General features: G+C 49.2%; 1 protein-coding gene across 1 annotated transcript in view; it reads left to right on the top strand.

Annotated features, from left to right (window-relative positions):
* The window catches only part of SIK2 (salt inducible kinase 2), a 60,813-nt gene extending 47,134 nt beyond the window's left edge, over positions 1-13,679 (top strand). The window contains 11 exon segments of the mRNA XM_087706527.1: positions 316-468; positions 3,090-3,318; positions 5,804-6,088; positions 7,139-7,302; positions 7,981-8,094; positions 8,394-8,485; positions 9,583-9,730; positions 9,733-9,862; positions 9,865-9,968; positions 9,970-10,048; positions 10,051-13,679. Of these exon segments, the coding sequence (XP_087562653.1) occupies positions 316-468; positions 3,090-3,318; positions 5,804-6,088; positions 7,139-7,302; positions 7,981-8,094; positions 8,394-8,485; positions 9,583-9,730; positions 9,733-9,862; positions 9,865-9,968; positions 9,970-10,048; positions 10,051-10,142 (1,590 nt within the window). The 3' untranslated portion in view covers positions 10,143-13,679.
* The last annotated feature ends 431 nt before the right edge of the window (positions 13,680-14,110 follow it).

The following is a 14,110-nucleotide window of genomic DNA, read 5'->3' as shown; positions in this document are numbered from 1 at the left end:
ATTCTTCTACTATTCTATTCTTCTATTTATATTCTATTCTTCTACTATTCTGTTCCTCTATTCTTCTACTATTTTATTCTTCTATTTATATTCTGTTCTATTCTTCTATTTATATTCTATTCTTCTACTATTCTATTCTTCTATTTATATTCTATTCTGTTCTATTTTTCTATTCTATTCTATTCTACTATTCTTTTCTGTTCTTCTATTGTTCTAGCCTAACCCCTTTTCGTCATGGCATCCTTGAACTTCCCGCTTTCCTTGGTCTTCTGCTTGAACCGTCTTTTGACTGTCCTTTTCTCTCGCCCTTCGCAGGCTTCCGTGGCTCCTGTCAACATGCACTCTCAAAACATTCGGCTACGAAGGTCTCCTGGCCTCCCACCCACAGCCGAGGCCTTCTCCTTTCCCAGATCCGTCTGCCAGGCGGACGCGGCCTTCATGGAGGAAGAGAGAATCGACACCCCAAAAGTAAGGACCTCTCGCATTTTCCCTCTGCGGAGGGGAGGGGGAGGGTTTTGTGTGGCGCGATGCTTGTGCCCCCTTTTGCTTCTGGTGGCTGCAGTCCGGCCCCTCCCTGCACACCTCCTCCCCCTCCCCAGTAGAGGGGCTGGCGCTAAGCTTGATTAATTGGGAGAGACACCGTCAGTCACAGGCACAGCTGCTCCGGTGAGCTTGGCTGAGGCTTCAGCAGAGATGAGGGCTGAAGAGGGGCAGACTCTCTTGTGAAAAGAGCATGGAGGGTATGAGAAACTCCCTTTCATGGTGACCCTTGCTGGCTGGGGAATTCTGGGAGTTGAAGTCCATCCATCTTAAACTTCCTAAGGTAAAGAAACACTGATCTAGCAATAGGAGCATTTAGATTTCTGTACTGCTTCACAGTGCTTGACAGCCCTCTCTAAGTGGTTTACAGAGTCAGCCTCTTGTCCCCCCAACAATCTGAGTCCTCCTTTTACCCACCTCGGAAGGAGGGAAGGCTGAGTCAACCTTGAGCTGGCCAGAATCGAACTGCTAGCAGTCTGCAGAGTTAGCCTGTAATATTGCATTCTAACCACTGTGCCACCACACTTCCTTCCTTCCTTCCTTCCTTCCTTCCTTCCTTCCTTCCTTCCTTCCTTCCTTTCCTCAAAGGAGACTCAAACTGCTGGCCATTGGCAGAATTAAGCCTGCGATACTGGATTCTAACAGGAAGGAGGGAAGGAAGGACGGACGGAATAACAATAGCACTTAGACTTATATACCGCTTCATAGTGCTTTTACACCCCTCTCTAAGTGGTTGACAGAGTCAGCATATTGCCCCTCAACAATCTGGGTCCTCATTTTACTGACCTCGGAAGGATGGAAGGCTGAGTCAATGAGCCGGTCAGGATCAAACTGCTGGCAGTTGGCAGCATTAGCCTGCAATACTCATCTAGCCACTGCACCAACACGGAAGAGAGGAAGGAGGGAAGGAGGAAAGGACCGACTAGCAATAGCACTTAGGCTTATATACCTGCTTCATAGTGCTTTTACAGCCCTCTCTAAGCGGTTTACAGAGTCAGCCTATTGCCCCCAACAATCTGGGTCCTCATTTTACCCACCTCGGAAGGACAGAAGGCTGAGAAAACCTTGAGCAGGTTAGGATCGAACTGCTAGCAGTCTGCAGGGTTAGCCTGCAATACCGGATGAAGGAAGGAAGGAAGGAAGGAAGGAAGGAAGGAAGGAAGGAAGGAAGGAAGGAAGGAAGGAAGGAAGGAAGGAAGGAAGGAAGATAGTAATAGCCCTTATATACCTCTTCACAGTGTTTTTACAGTCTTCTCTAAGCGGTTTACAGAGTCAGCCTATTGCCCCCCAACAATCTGGGTCCTCCTTTTACCCACCTCTGAAGGACGGAAGGCTGAGTCAACTTTGAGCCGGTCAGGATCGAACTCCTGGCAATTGGCAGAGTCAGCCTGCAATACTGTGTTCTCGCCACTGCGCCACTCCGGCTATTTTAAATCAACTCTTAATTGTATGTTTGATCCCATGACCATGGTTTCATGTGCTTTGATTGTCACAAATGCATGGGTTACTCCTAAGTTACTTCAGTGCGTTTTAAGTTTGGTCACTCAATAAATGGTTGTATGTGGTCATCTCGTCACTAAACGAATAGCCTGCATGCGGATTCCTCTCTTCAACGTCCCGTCCCCCCCGGGTTTCTTTTTTTGAAAAAAGTTGTTTTTTATTTTTCCTTTCAAATTCATTCTTAAATATACATTCTTATAATTGCTATTTAACATTTGTCAATTCATATCATTTTTCCGCCTGTATATTTACATTTTCATACTTTATTTCCCCGCCCCCTGATTTAATAACGGTCGTCTGAGTTGTTTTGTCCTTTGTTCCTTTCTATTTGTATCTTTTTTCAAGCCAATCATAAAATTTCCCCCATGTCCTGTAGTACACTGATTCCTCTTTGTCCTTTATTCTCAAAATCAACCTATTCATTTCTGCACAATCTAATATCTTCTTTATTATCTCTCTTTCTGATGGGGTTTTGCCTGCTTTCCAATTTTGTGCAAATACAATTATTATTTGTACAATCAGATATGAGTCTTCTTTAGTATATTTCTCTGGTAGAATACCCAATAAGAATAACTCTGGCTTAAATTCTATGGGCTGATGTATCATTTTCTCTAACCATGATTGTATTTTAACCCAGTAGCTTTTTGCATCTCTACATGTCCCCTATATATGATAATATGTTCCTGGTAGTTGGTGACATTTCCAACATTTAGCTGATTTATTCTTAAACATTTTTGCTCATCTTTCCGGTGTCATGTGCCATCTATAAAACATTTTATATAAATTCCCTTTGTATGCTGTCGCCATTGTCATTTTATAGTTCCTTTCCATAGTTGTTTCCATTTTTCTAGTTCTATTGTATATCCAAAGTTTTTTGCCCCTTATTATTGTGTCTTTAACCTCTTCTTCTTCTAGGTTTATTATAAGTAAGTAATTGTACAATTTTTAATCATTTTTTTATCCGTTCCCATGAGTATCCTATCTAATTCTGAATCTTCCGTACTAAAACCATACTCTTTAATGTCTTTCTCCCCCTTCCTCCTCATCAGTTGAATGGTTGCCTGCTGGATCCTGTCCCCCCAATGATGGTGAGGAAGGGGTGCCAGTCCCTCCCTACTAGCATGATGGAAACGTCCATCGATGAAGGGATTGAAGCGGAAGGGGAATCCGAAACGGATCCTGCCCAGGCCTTCGAGGCGTTGCAAGGATCTCGCGGTGGGAAGAGGAGACATACCCTGGCAGAAGTGACCAACCCCCTCTTGGCCATGCCAGGCCCAGGTACGAAACGAAGGTCCGAGGGTCCAGGATTGGAGATCAGAGCTTCAGGCGAAGGGGTCGTTTCTGATCCAACCCCCCGCACCCCTTATGCTCCTCTGGGAAGGTCTGGAAGGACCATCCCACCACGACAGGTTGAGGAAGGTTGGTAATAAAATCACAGAGTTGTAAAGTGATATTGGGTGTACCGAGATACACCCACGTTACACCTGTCCTCCGCGAGCTGCACTGGCTGCCAATTGGTCTCCGAACGCAATTCAAGGTGTTGGTCATTACCTTTAAAGCCCTACATGGCTCAGGACCAGCGTATTTGCGAGACCGCCTACTGCCACATACCTCCCAACGGCCGATAAGATCCCACAGGGTGGGCCTCCTTAGGACGCCGTCAACCGGACAGTGTCGGCTGGCGGGGCCTCGGAGGAGAGCCTTCTCTGTGGCTGCTCCGACCCTGTGGAATCAGCTGCCCCCAGAGGTCCGGACCTCACCCACCCTCATGGCCTTCAGAAAAGCTGTTAAAACCTGGCTGTTCCGGCAGGCCTGGGGCTGTTGACCTTATTATGTAGGGTCCAGCCCCGATCAGAACGTATGCGTGTTGGGGAATTTTTAAATTATTTCTTATTTTATTCTGCTTTCTTTTCTTGTTCTTTGTAAGCCGCCCGGAGTCCTCCGGGATTGGGCAGCCTATAAATCTAATAAATGGAATTGAATTGAATTAAAGGGGCCTTGGAGGTCTTCTAGACCAACTCCCTGCTCAAGCAGGAGGGCCTCTACCATTTCAAAGAGAGGATTGTCCAACCTCTGTTCGAAAGCCTCCTGGTGCTGCCACACTGATCTCGGAAAGCCCCACTTAAGGCTGAAGAGCGGCCCTCACTCCGTGTGTAATCTCATTGACTTCGTGCCACCGGCTGGAGAACCAGTAGGAGATCTCACCCTACAGGCCACTGAAGGGGTGCAGGAGAGGGGCCTCCCACTCCGTTTTACGTCCCACTGAATTCAGCCGCCAGGAAAGGAGGACCCGTGAGTCTTCTGCCTGCCTTGCGAGCCAGCCGTGAATGTGCTTCGGAGGAAGACCCGAGGGGGATAACCGTACAGATGGTGGCTGCCTGCTGTGCCAAGCCGTGTCTCATGACAGGGTGCACAGACTGGGGAGAGCAAACAGTGTCATCTCAGAAGCCACCAGCTGGCAAGGGCTCCGCTGGGCTGGTGGCAAACAGAAAAGCCCTCGCAAGAGAACAACTTTTCTCTCGGTTCACGGGTTTCCGTTTGCGTGGCATATGTTAGTTGTCTGCAAGAGGGAAGGGCTGCCCACGCTCGAAAGGGCGGCCTAGTTTGAGAAAGAAATGGAGAGAGAGAGGAAAAGGAAGGAAGGAGAGAGAGAAAGAAAAAGAGAAAGATGGAAGGAAGGCGAGAGAAAGAAAAGAGAAGGAAGGAAGAGAGAAAGAAAGGAGGGAAGGAAGGAGAGAGAAAGAAAAGAGAAAAAGATGGATGGAAGGAGGGAGAAGGAAGGAGAGAGACAAAGAAAGGAAGAGAAAATGAAGGGAGAAAGAAAAGAGAGAAGGAAGGAAGGAGAGAGAAAGAAAATAAAGAAGAAAGGAGAGAAAAAGAGAAAGAAAGAAACGGAAGGAGAGAGAGAAAGAAAAAGATGGAAGGAAGGCAAGAGAAAGAAAAGAGAAGGAAGGAGAGAAACAAAGAAAGAGAAAAGGAAGGAAGAGAGAAAGAAAGGAGAAAGAAAAGAGGAAAAGGTGGATGGAAGGAGAGAGAAGGAAGGAGAGAGACAAAGAAAGGAAGAGAAAAGGAAGGAAGAGAGAAAGAAAAGAGAAGGAAGGAGAGAGAAAGAAAAGAGAAAGGTGAGAAAGAGAATGAAAGGGGAGGGAAGGAAGGAGAAAGAAAAGAGAGGAAAAGAAGGAAGGAGCGACAGAAAGAGAGAAAGGAAGAGAAAAGGAAGGAGAGACAGAGAGAAGGAAGGAGAAAGAAAAGAAAGAAGTAGGATTTGGCAAAACCACCATTACGAGGCTCATCCCTCTAAAGCCATGACAGGCATGTCAACTACGGATTTTCCAGGGGCCGAGGGAGATCATCTGCTTGAACCGAGTGTTGAAACCAAGGTCTGGTTTGGTCTGGTGAAGAGCTCCAGAGAATGCCGGATGAGCCCTCCCTCTGCTGCCTGCCTTCAGCGGGGTAGAAGCAGGGGGCTCACTCTCTCTCTGCCCAGTTGGAAGCAGGACCGGATGGCTGGGGAATTCTGGGAGTTGAAGTCCACAAGTCTTAAAAGTTACCCAGGTTGGAGAGCCCTGTGTTAGAGGAGAAACTTTGGCCACATTCTTTAGGTCAAAAGTAGCTTATAAGTGAAACCCAAAACTGAGAAAAAAACTCTTTCTTGTAGGTCCCACAAAGTCATCAGTTGCCTTTCTAGGACTTTAGAGACGACGACCCTGGTGGGAGGACGGTGGCTAATTCTGTTTCTTGCGGTTCTTCTCGGGCCCTGCAGGAAAAGTCTTCTCCATGGACGAGAACCAGCCCTTGAGCAGCGTTGACTCGGAATACGACATGGGATCTATCCAGAGAGATCTGAACTTCCTGGAGGACACCTCCTCTTTGAAGGAAATGGTTCTGGCCAACCCACCAGCTCCCAGGATGAACCCCCCTTTCATTGGCCTGAGGCCGCCCAATCCGGCGATGCAGGCGTTGGCGGCCCAGAAAAGGGAAGCCCACAATCGCTCCCCGGTCAGCTTCCGAGAGGGGCGCAGGGCGTCGGACACGTCCCTGACACAAGGTAACGGCTCTGGATTGAGGGGGTGTCAAGAGGGGTACAGGTGGCCCTTGATGGCCAAAGGCTCTCTTGACCACGGGATGCAGGAGTTGCGTCCGCGATGGGTTGGCTTGGCCAACGAAGGTTTGGGATTGTCTCTTGCTAACCTGCAGAACTTGGGAAAGATTCTATCCATGGTTAGAAGCACCAGGTGGAAGGTGGAATACAGAAAAAAAATAGGTGGACTTGGAAAGAGATACTATATATATATATTTAAAGTCACAACCCCTGGTATGCCCCCCTGGTATGACTTTAAATATATACCTTTCACCCTGGCCTGGCTGATAAGGAGTCGAGCTCTGTAGCTCAATGGTTAACACATCTGCCTAAGAGGCAATAGAGCACAGGTTCGATTCCCAGCAAGGGTATGGCTAGCTGATGAGAGCTAAATAGCTTGAAATAGATCTATACTAGTCTCCCTTTATTTATTTATCAGTACAAATATAACATATATATATATATATATATATATATATATATCCACTCCAGGGGAAGGATACTGCAAAATCTCTCCATTCCCTCCCCACTCGGGGGGGCAGCCAGAGGTGGTATTTGCCGGTTCTCCAAACTACTCAAAACTTTCTGCTACAGTGCTCTAGAACAGTGTTTCTCAACCTTGGCAACTTGAAGATGTCCGGACTTCAACTCCCAGAATTCCCCAGCCAGCGAATGCTGGCTGGGGAATTCTGGGAGTTGAAGTCCGGACATCTTCAAGTTGCCAAGGTTGAGAAACACTGCTCTAGAACCTGTCAGAACCTGCTGGATTTCACCCCTGCTATATAGGCATTATTGTGTTAGAATGACTAGCACTGTTTAAAATAGTAGATACGTCATTTGATTTCACTTTGGTTTTTATGGCAAGTGAAATGCCAGGACAATTGCAGTGTATTCAATATGTTGATATATAAATCAATAAAAAGTATATTAAAGGAAAAATGCGCCTTTGGGACAACATTGACCTGGAGGACAGAGAATGTCCATTAGACCCTCTGCTCTTTAACCTCCCAACAACAGGAATTGTAGCCTTCAGGCAACACCTTCAGAACTTGGCCAGAACCAAAGGCATCCTGGAGCTGAACAAAGTCCAGTTGTTGTATGACCAGATGAGGTCAGAAGACGAACCTTCTCTGGAATCCGCTTCTCCTCACTTCCAGGACCTTGAAAGCAGCTCCCGGCAGGTAGGTCCTTAGAGAGCAACTTCATCGTCTGGGTTGGTGTTGGTCCCTGGAGCCCCCACAAGCTCCTACATTATAAACCTGTTCCCGAAGCTACCTTGGAAGGAGTGCAGATGTTTTAGGGAGGGAAGCTCAGACGAGGGCTCTGCGTCGGAGGCAGAGAGGGAGCGAGACAGCAGTGAGGCAGAGGAACAGCTGGAGCCTGTTCCCAGTGTGTGCATGCGCAGAGCTGCCAGAAAACAAGAACAACTAAGAAAGCAGGGTCGACTTGGGGGTAAAGCCCCACCTTGGAGGTGATTGGCCCCTCCCCATAGGAAACAAAAGAGGAGCGAATGGGGAGGGGGCTTTTACAGGAAACAATTTGCTCCTTCAGTCGTTTCAAGAGTGAAAAGTTCTGTTTGTGACTATATGAGATTCTGTGCCAAGTTTTGCCTTGCCCTGCGTTTGGAAACTAGTTATCTGGCAGCTCTCCAGGCGAGATAAGGTTCGTGTGGATAAACACTCCTCTGAAAGACTGTTTGCTAAGCCTGGCTGACTGTGAATGAAAGGAATTCCCAGTCGTGTAAATAAAAGAGGGTTTGCCGGGACCAAGACTCCGCTTCATGCTTGTTAAGGAAGCTTTGGTCAGAACAATCGTTTGGCTAGTAAGGTGACCTCCTCCCCCTCTTTTTCCCCCCGAAGGAAGAGGCATCCTTGCCGCAGGAGGCGGCTTCCAACTTCCCCGGCAGCCTCCATCCCCCGTTGCTATCCAGGCGCCAGAGCTTAGAAACTCAGTACTTGCAGCACCGGCTTCAGGTAGGTTCCCCTTCCTGGAAAGCCTTCAAGCCAACGGAAATGGGTCCTTCCGTAGGAGAAGACTGCCCATCCTTCTCAGATCCATTCAGAGGGGAAGGGCAGGAGGGGAGGGCCTGTCTCTTATCTGCAAAGCCCTTGCTTTCCCCCAACCCCTCCAAGTCAGAAGGCCCGGGGAGGGGATGAGGGAGGCTTAGACCAGCTCACCAATTCAGCCTTCCACCCGACTTGCCACGGCTTCCGACGGCAGCTCCAAAATGCCATTCTCAGCTCTCTCTCTCTCTCCCCTTTCTCCTCCCAAGAAGCCCAGCCTGCTTTCCAAAGCCCAGCACGCCTGCCAGATGTTTTGCAAGGAGATCCCTCGGAGCCTGGAACAGCAGCTGCAGGAGCACAGGTGAGTCCCGAGCTCGGGGAGGGGGTCAGGATGCCAGCCATCCCCATTTGCAGAGACTGAATGAGCAGTGCAGGTTCAGGAGAACACAACCCGCCTTAACAGCGGGTTCTTCCACTGGAAATAGATTGATTTGATTGATTGATTGATTGATTTAATTTGTATGCCACCCACTCTCAAAGAGACTCAGGGCCGAAATAGACTAGAATCTCCCTTTGGTGCTGGAAGAAAAACCTACCTAAATAGCCCAGATCTTCCCTCCCCACTCAGTACAGGCTCATCGGTAATAAATTAATGGAATTCTCTTGCCAATCTGGGCTGGAGAATTCTGGGAGTTGAAGTCCCACAAGTCTTAAAAGTGGCCAAGGTTGGAGATGTGTCTGTCATCTGCACCCCATAACTGTCTGGTTTGGCTCTGCAACCCAACAAGACAGACGGAGACTTCAGAGGATAATCAGAACGGCAGAAATAACAATTACAGCCAACCTGCCTTCCATTGAGGGTCTGTAACACTGCATGAGTCAAAAAGAGGGCTGTGGAAATATCTACAGACCCCTCACATCCTGGACATAAATTGTTTCAGCTCCCACCCTCAAAATGACACTATAGAGCACTGCACACCAAGACAACTAGACACAAGGACCACTTTTTCCCTGAACGCCATCCCTCTGCTAAACAAATAATTCCCACAACACTGTCAAACTATTCACTAAGGCTGCATTGCTGTTACTATTAGTCTTCTCATCACCTCCTCCCACTTATGACTGCAGGACTGTTGCTTGTATCCTTACAATTTATACTCATTGTTTTCTAATTGCTTATTTGTACCCTGTGACTATTATTAAGTGTTGTACCTTATGATTCTTGACAAACGTATCTTGTCTTTCTGCACCAAAGACAAATTCCTTGAGTGTCCAATCACATTCGGCCAATAAAGAATTCTCTTCTATTCATTCTTTATTTCTTATTCTATTCTACCCTATTTTATCCTATCCTATTCTAAATCTGTTCTATTCCTCTTCTACTCTACTCTATTCTAAGAGGCTAAGAGCCTGTGGGAAAAGCAGACTGACCCGCTTATTCTCCACCTCTTGATTTAGGTTGTATCAGAAGCACCTCTTCCTCCAGAAGCAGTCCCAGCTGCAGACCTACTTCAACCAGATGCAGATTGCCGAGGGCACCTACTCCCGCTCCAGCCAGCTGCCCCTCCCTTGCCACGAGGAGCCCCCGCCTCCTCCTCTCCCTCCCTCCAGTTCAGCCTGGTGCCACCCTTGAGCCCCGTCATGGAGCCTCCGTCTGCCGAAGACATGCAATACGGCCCTTTCCTCAGCCAGTATCAGAAGCTGCAGCTCGACCTGCAGCCTCCCCCCGCCCTCCACGGCTCCCCCAGGCTCCATCCCAGCAGCAGTATCCCTATCCGACTTGCGAAGGGCCGCTCGGCCTCTCCGCCGACCTAGACTATGCCGGCCAGCCTCAGTTTCCCCTGGGACCCCAGCCAGCAGAGTGGCGTCGCCATGACCAACGTCCAAGGCGGCTCGGAACCTCCTGGGCCTCAGTCCAGCTATGACCCTTAAACCTGGCCCAGTTGCCAGGGCTCCTGGACTGTGAAATGATGGAGACGGTCGATCCCCAACACGGAGGCTACGTCTTGGTCAACTAGCCACTTAAGCGGGAGCTTTCTTGGAGAAGGGGCACGACGGTGGGCCGAACTCAAGTCACACCGTGGCCGCGGATTTCCACCGGGACTCCACGGCTGCTTCTCCGAGCTTCATGGATGAAGATCTTAACCCTCTGAACTGGTACTAGCAGAGAAGGGCCAGGGCTTCTCTTCCCAGGAGGGGCTGAAGGCAGGCCCTGCGCCTTCACACGGAACAAAGAACGACTCTTGAAGGGACGGGGCCAACCCGCGTCCGAGAAGGTCTTCTCGCTTCTAGGAGGATCTCTGGTCCTTCCAGAAATCTTGGGTGTTCCACTCAACCTCTGTCAGAGGAAAGCCTGGGAGAATTCAGGAAGAGGAGTGAATTTGCTCTACACCATACTTGGCAATAAAAGCAATACATTATTATTATTAATATTATTATTTTTCCCATTGGAATCTGGCCGAGACGGAAGCCAGACAGGAATGTAGGATGCTTCAGAATTGGTCTGCTAAGTTAGGCTAGGCTGTAGATCAGAAGTGGGGGGACGATGGCCGTCTTGGGACTTGTGGACTTCCAACTCCCAGAATTCCTGAGAATTTTGGGGAGTGGAAGTCCACAAGTCCTAAAAGGGCCACCATTCCTGAACCTTTGTGTAGATGTTCTTCAGAGGACTTGCAGGAACTCTTGGGACTTCTTTCTTTCGTTGGCCGGATGACTTGCAGGGGGGACGCCAAAACTTTGCACATCTTGTGAACTCCCCCGGGTTGCCGACGAAAGCTTCCCATCGGTCCCTCTTGAAATTCCGCTCGGGAGTCAACACCTAGGACCGTTGAAGTCGTCCTCCAGAGGTCAGCAAGGAAGGAGAACCAGGACTCTGAAGCTACAGCAGCATCAAAGCAAGCTTGGGAAGGACTTGATCACTGGACAAATTGTTCTAAGCTGCCCTTTTTGTAGCTTTATTTTATTTTTTTCCTTCTTTTTCTTTTTTTTTTAGAGGAAGCAAACCCACTTGGACTTCAAGAGTGTTGCGTTGGTGATGGTTCTTAGTCTTTGCATATTTGGGCAACTATTTAGGGGTGTAGTGTTTTAAGGACAAAGCAGAATAAGCTTATCAGAAAACCCATGTGAAGTGATAGTGCCGTGCCTTTTTCCCCCCCCCCCCCTGTTCTTTCTAAGGCCCTTTCTATCTCTCTCTTTTTTTAAATTCTGAAGTTCTTTTCTTCTTTTTTTTAACCCCCCCCCCCCCCACCCCATATCTCTTGTCTAGGCTGACACCAAAGTCCCTTCAGAGCCCAGGTTCCACCGTGTGGAATGCGGGCTTCGGGTTCCTTCGCCCCCCACCATAATTCTTTCTGACCCCCCCTCATCTAGAGACCTGATTTTCATTTCCCTTTGGGGGGGAAAAAATAGAAGAAGTATTACAGCAATATTTAGGATCGGTAACCATTGACTCGTTCATCACTTCGACAGCCGCGTCTGCTCAGTAAAAGCATCGGCCTCTCTAGGAAAAATATACTTTGTTCCAAGAAGAGGGGGCGGGGCTTAGCGTTTGAGACACACCGGCGGGTTGGAAGCCGCCTCTTGGAACTTGGGTAAAAATTGAAGCACAACCTCGAATGTTTTTAAGCACAAAAAAAGGGGGGGGGTCACTCGGCGAAATTAGCTTGGTGGGAAGCAAGGTTCTGGGGATCCATTCCAGGGATCTGCTGGCCCATTTGATGGATGGTGTAGGACAGCATTTCTCAAATCATGGCCATTTTTAAGATGGGTGGACTTCAACTCCCAGAATTCCCCCTAGCTTCTGGCTAGGGGGAATTCTGGGAGTTGAAGTCCACCTATCTTAAAATGGCCAAGCTTGGGAAAAACCCAGTTGTAATAGGTTAACTGCAATAAAATTTTGGGGAAGAGGCCTTCCACCCCAAATGGCCTAGATCTCTTCTGCTCTTATGTTTGCAAAGTTTGGACCAGTTTGACAGAAGAGAAAGTGGTTGCCCCCATAACGATGTCCCCCCGGCAGCTACAGTCGGACCCCGGAGCGGCTCTCCAAAATCGGCGCGATGAAATCGGTTCCGTGAAATAACGCCCAACGGATCTCATCGGGAACCGCTTAGAAATGGGACGTCCCGGGAGGGGCGAAGGGGCCCTTGTTGCTTCTCTTCCTCCTCAGCTCCAACCCCTTGGAGAAGGAATCCGTGTTCCCATGGTGCTGGGCTGGTGCCTTTGGAGAGCGCTTCCCCGCACACCACACATACCCCCCAGGCGTTTCACGCCCAACGGAGCATGGAAACCTCCGGTCTGCTGCCTCCTCTTCTTCCCATCGGTCCCTCGTTCAGTTTTCACGAGCGGGGAAGAGATCGCCGCAGCCCACGGATATCCATCAGTGCCCCCCCACCACCACCATGCTGGCCATCTTGGGGACCTCAGGTAGATCTGGGGGAGGGGAATGTAGCCCAGGCCAGCTCTTCCTCCCCTCTCTGAACCCCGGACGAAGACCTCTGGCCTGTCCCCTCACAGCAGAACGGATTGAGCTAGCAAGAACCCCGCTGGGCCGGACACGGTCATCTCCGTTGCTGACCACCACCCCCCTTTTAAGGAGCCAACATTCTTTCTTGCAGGGGGCAGCTCCCGGTGCAAGGACGCTGCTGATTTTGTGCAACGCATCCCTCTAAACCGCACAGGTAGGAAACCTGGGAGCAGGCAGGTATCCCTTGGCTGGAGATCTGTTCCACGAGTGGATCGGAGGAGTATCATGGGATCCTTTCCTTGCCAGGTTGACCGAAGGCCAGTCAACCGAGCTGGTCTGGCTCCCAACTGTGCTTCCAAGAGCCCACTTTGTGGCCACCTGGTGCAGATTGGTGCCCCCCCCCTTGAGTGACCCATCCTCATTCTATTGTTGGGAGGGGTTGCTTCCCCCCCCCCCCACGTTGGGACCGAGCCTCTGAATGTAAAACTAGTTCAAACGTCGTCCCTCCTTTCCATCTCTTCCCTCCGCTTGAACAGCCTCTGTGTTTCTCGCCCTTGGTGTCTTCTCAACAACGGTGGTCCGGGGAAAAACGCGGCGTTTTCCCAGCCGGACTCCCCCCTGCCTGCAGGACTCCCCCCCCCCCCCCCAATCTCCTTCCTCCCGTGTTCCAGCTCGTGTAGCCGCTTTTCGTCCAATTACTCTGTGGGTCCTTCCGAGGGGGGTTTCACGAACGCTACTGTTTATTTTTTAGGAAACGACTAGCTTTATCCGTTGAAAACGCAGGTCCCTTTGAAGAGACTTTGGTGCGGCGTCATTTTTTGGGGGGGGCGGGGAGGGAGGGGTTGTTCCCCACAATCTTTTACTCTGGAGACAAGTGCAATATGTGTGTGGTACGTTCTTTAATGTATTTTTTAAGGAAACAAAACAAACAGAAGAGTTAAAAGGATTTAGCCTTCGCTTGGGGAAACCTGCACTAAGGTTGCAAACGCCTCTTTTTGGGGTGGGGGTGGGGGCTCCCTCTGTAGTATTTTCATGCCGGACTCTGTCAAAGCAATTGCAATGTATTAATGCAGAATAAAGAACTTGGACCTTCCGTGTTCTGTTTTGTTTTTTAAAAATTTGCTGAGCTCCGGGTCATCGGCTCCTGTTTTTGGGGGTCATCGGGATTGGCAGCCTCTCTCTCTCTTGTGGATCTTCAGGAATCCTCTCTCTCTCTCTTAGGGATCTTCAGGAAGCTGCTCACAAAGTTGGGTGTAGTTACCAATCAAAGCTCCAGCATCAGAAGCAACAGGGCCCATCGTTGTCGTTGGATTAAGGTTCTGACTTGGGAAGCAATAGCCCTTAGATTTATATGCCGCTTCGCCATAGTTTGACAGCCATCTCTAAGCGGTTTACACGGAGTCAGCATCTTTTCACCAACAATCTGGCTCCTCATTTTATCCACCTCGGAAGGATGGAAGGCTGAGTCAACCTCAAAGGCGGTCAGGATCGAACTGCTGACGGTCGGCAGAGTCAGCCTGCAAT

This window comes from Thamnophis sirtalis, unplaced genomic scaffold (assembly GCF_051295495.1).
Source record: "Thamnophis sirtalis isolate CommonGarterSnake01/CBP01778 unplaced genomic scaffold, rThaSir2_p1.2 scaffold_2, whole genome shotgun sequence".
Classification (NCBI taxonomy): Eukaryota; Metazoa; Chordata; class Lepidosauria; order Squamata; family Natricidae; genus Thamnophis; species Thamnophis sirtalis.
The sequence above is the reverse complement of the archived record's forward strand: the minus strand, read 5'-3'. Positions and strand labels throughout refer to the sequence as shown.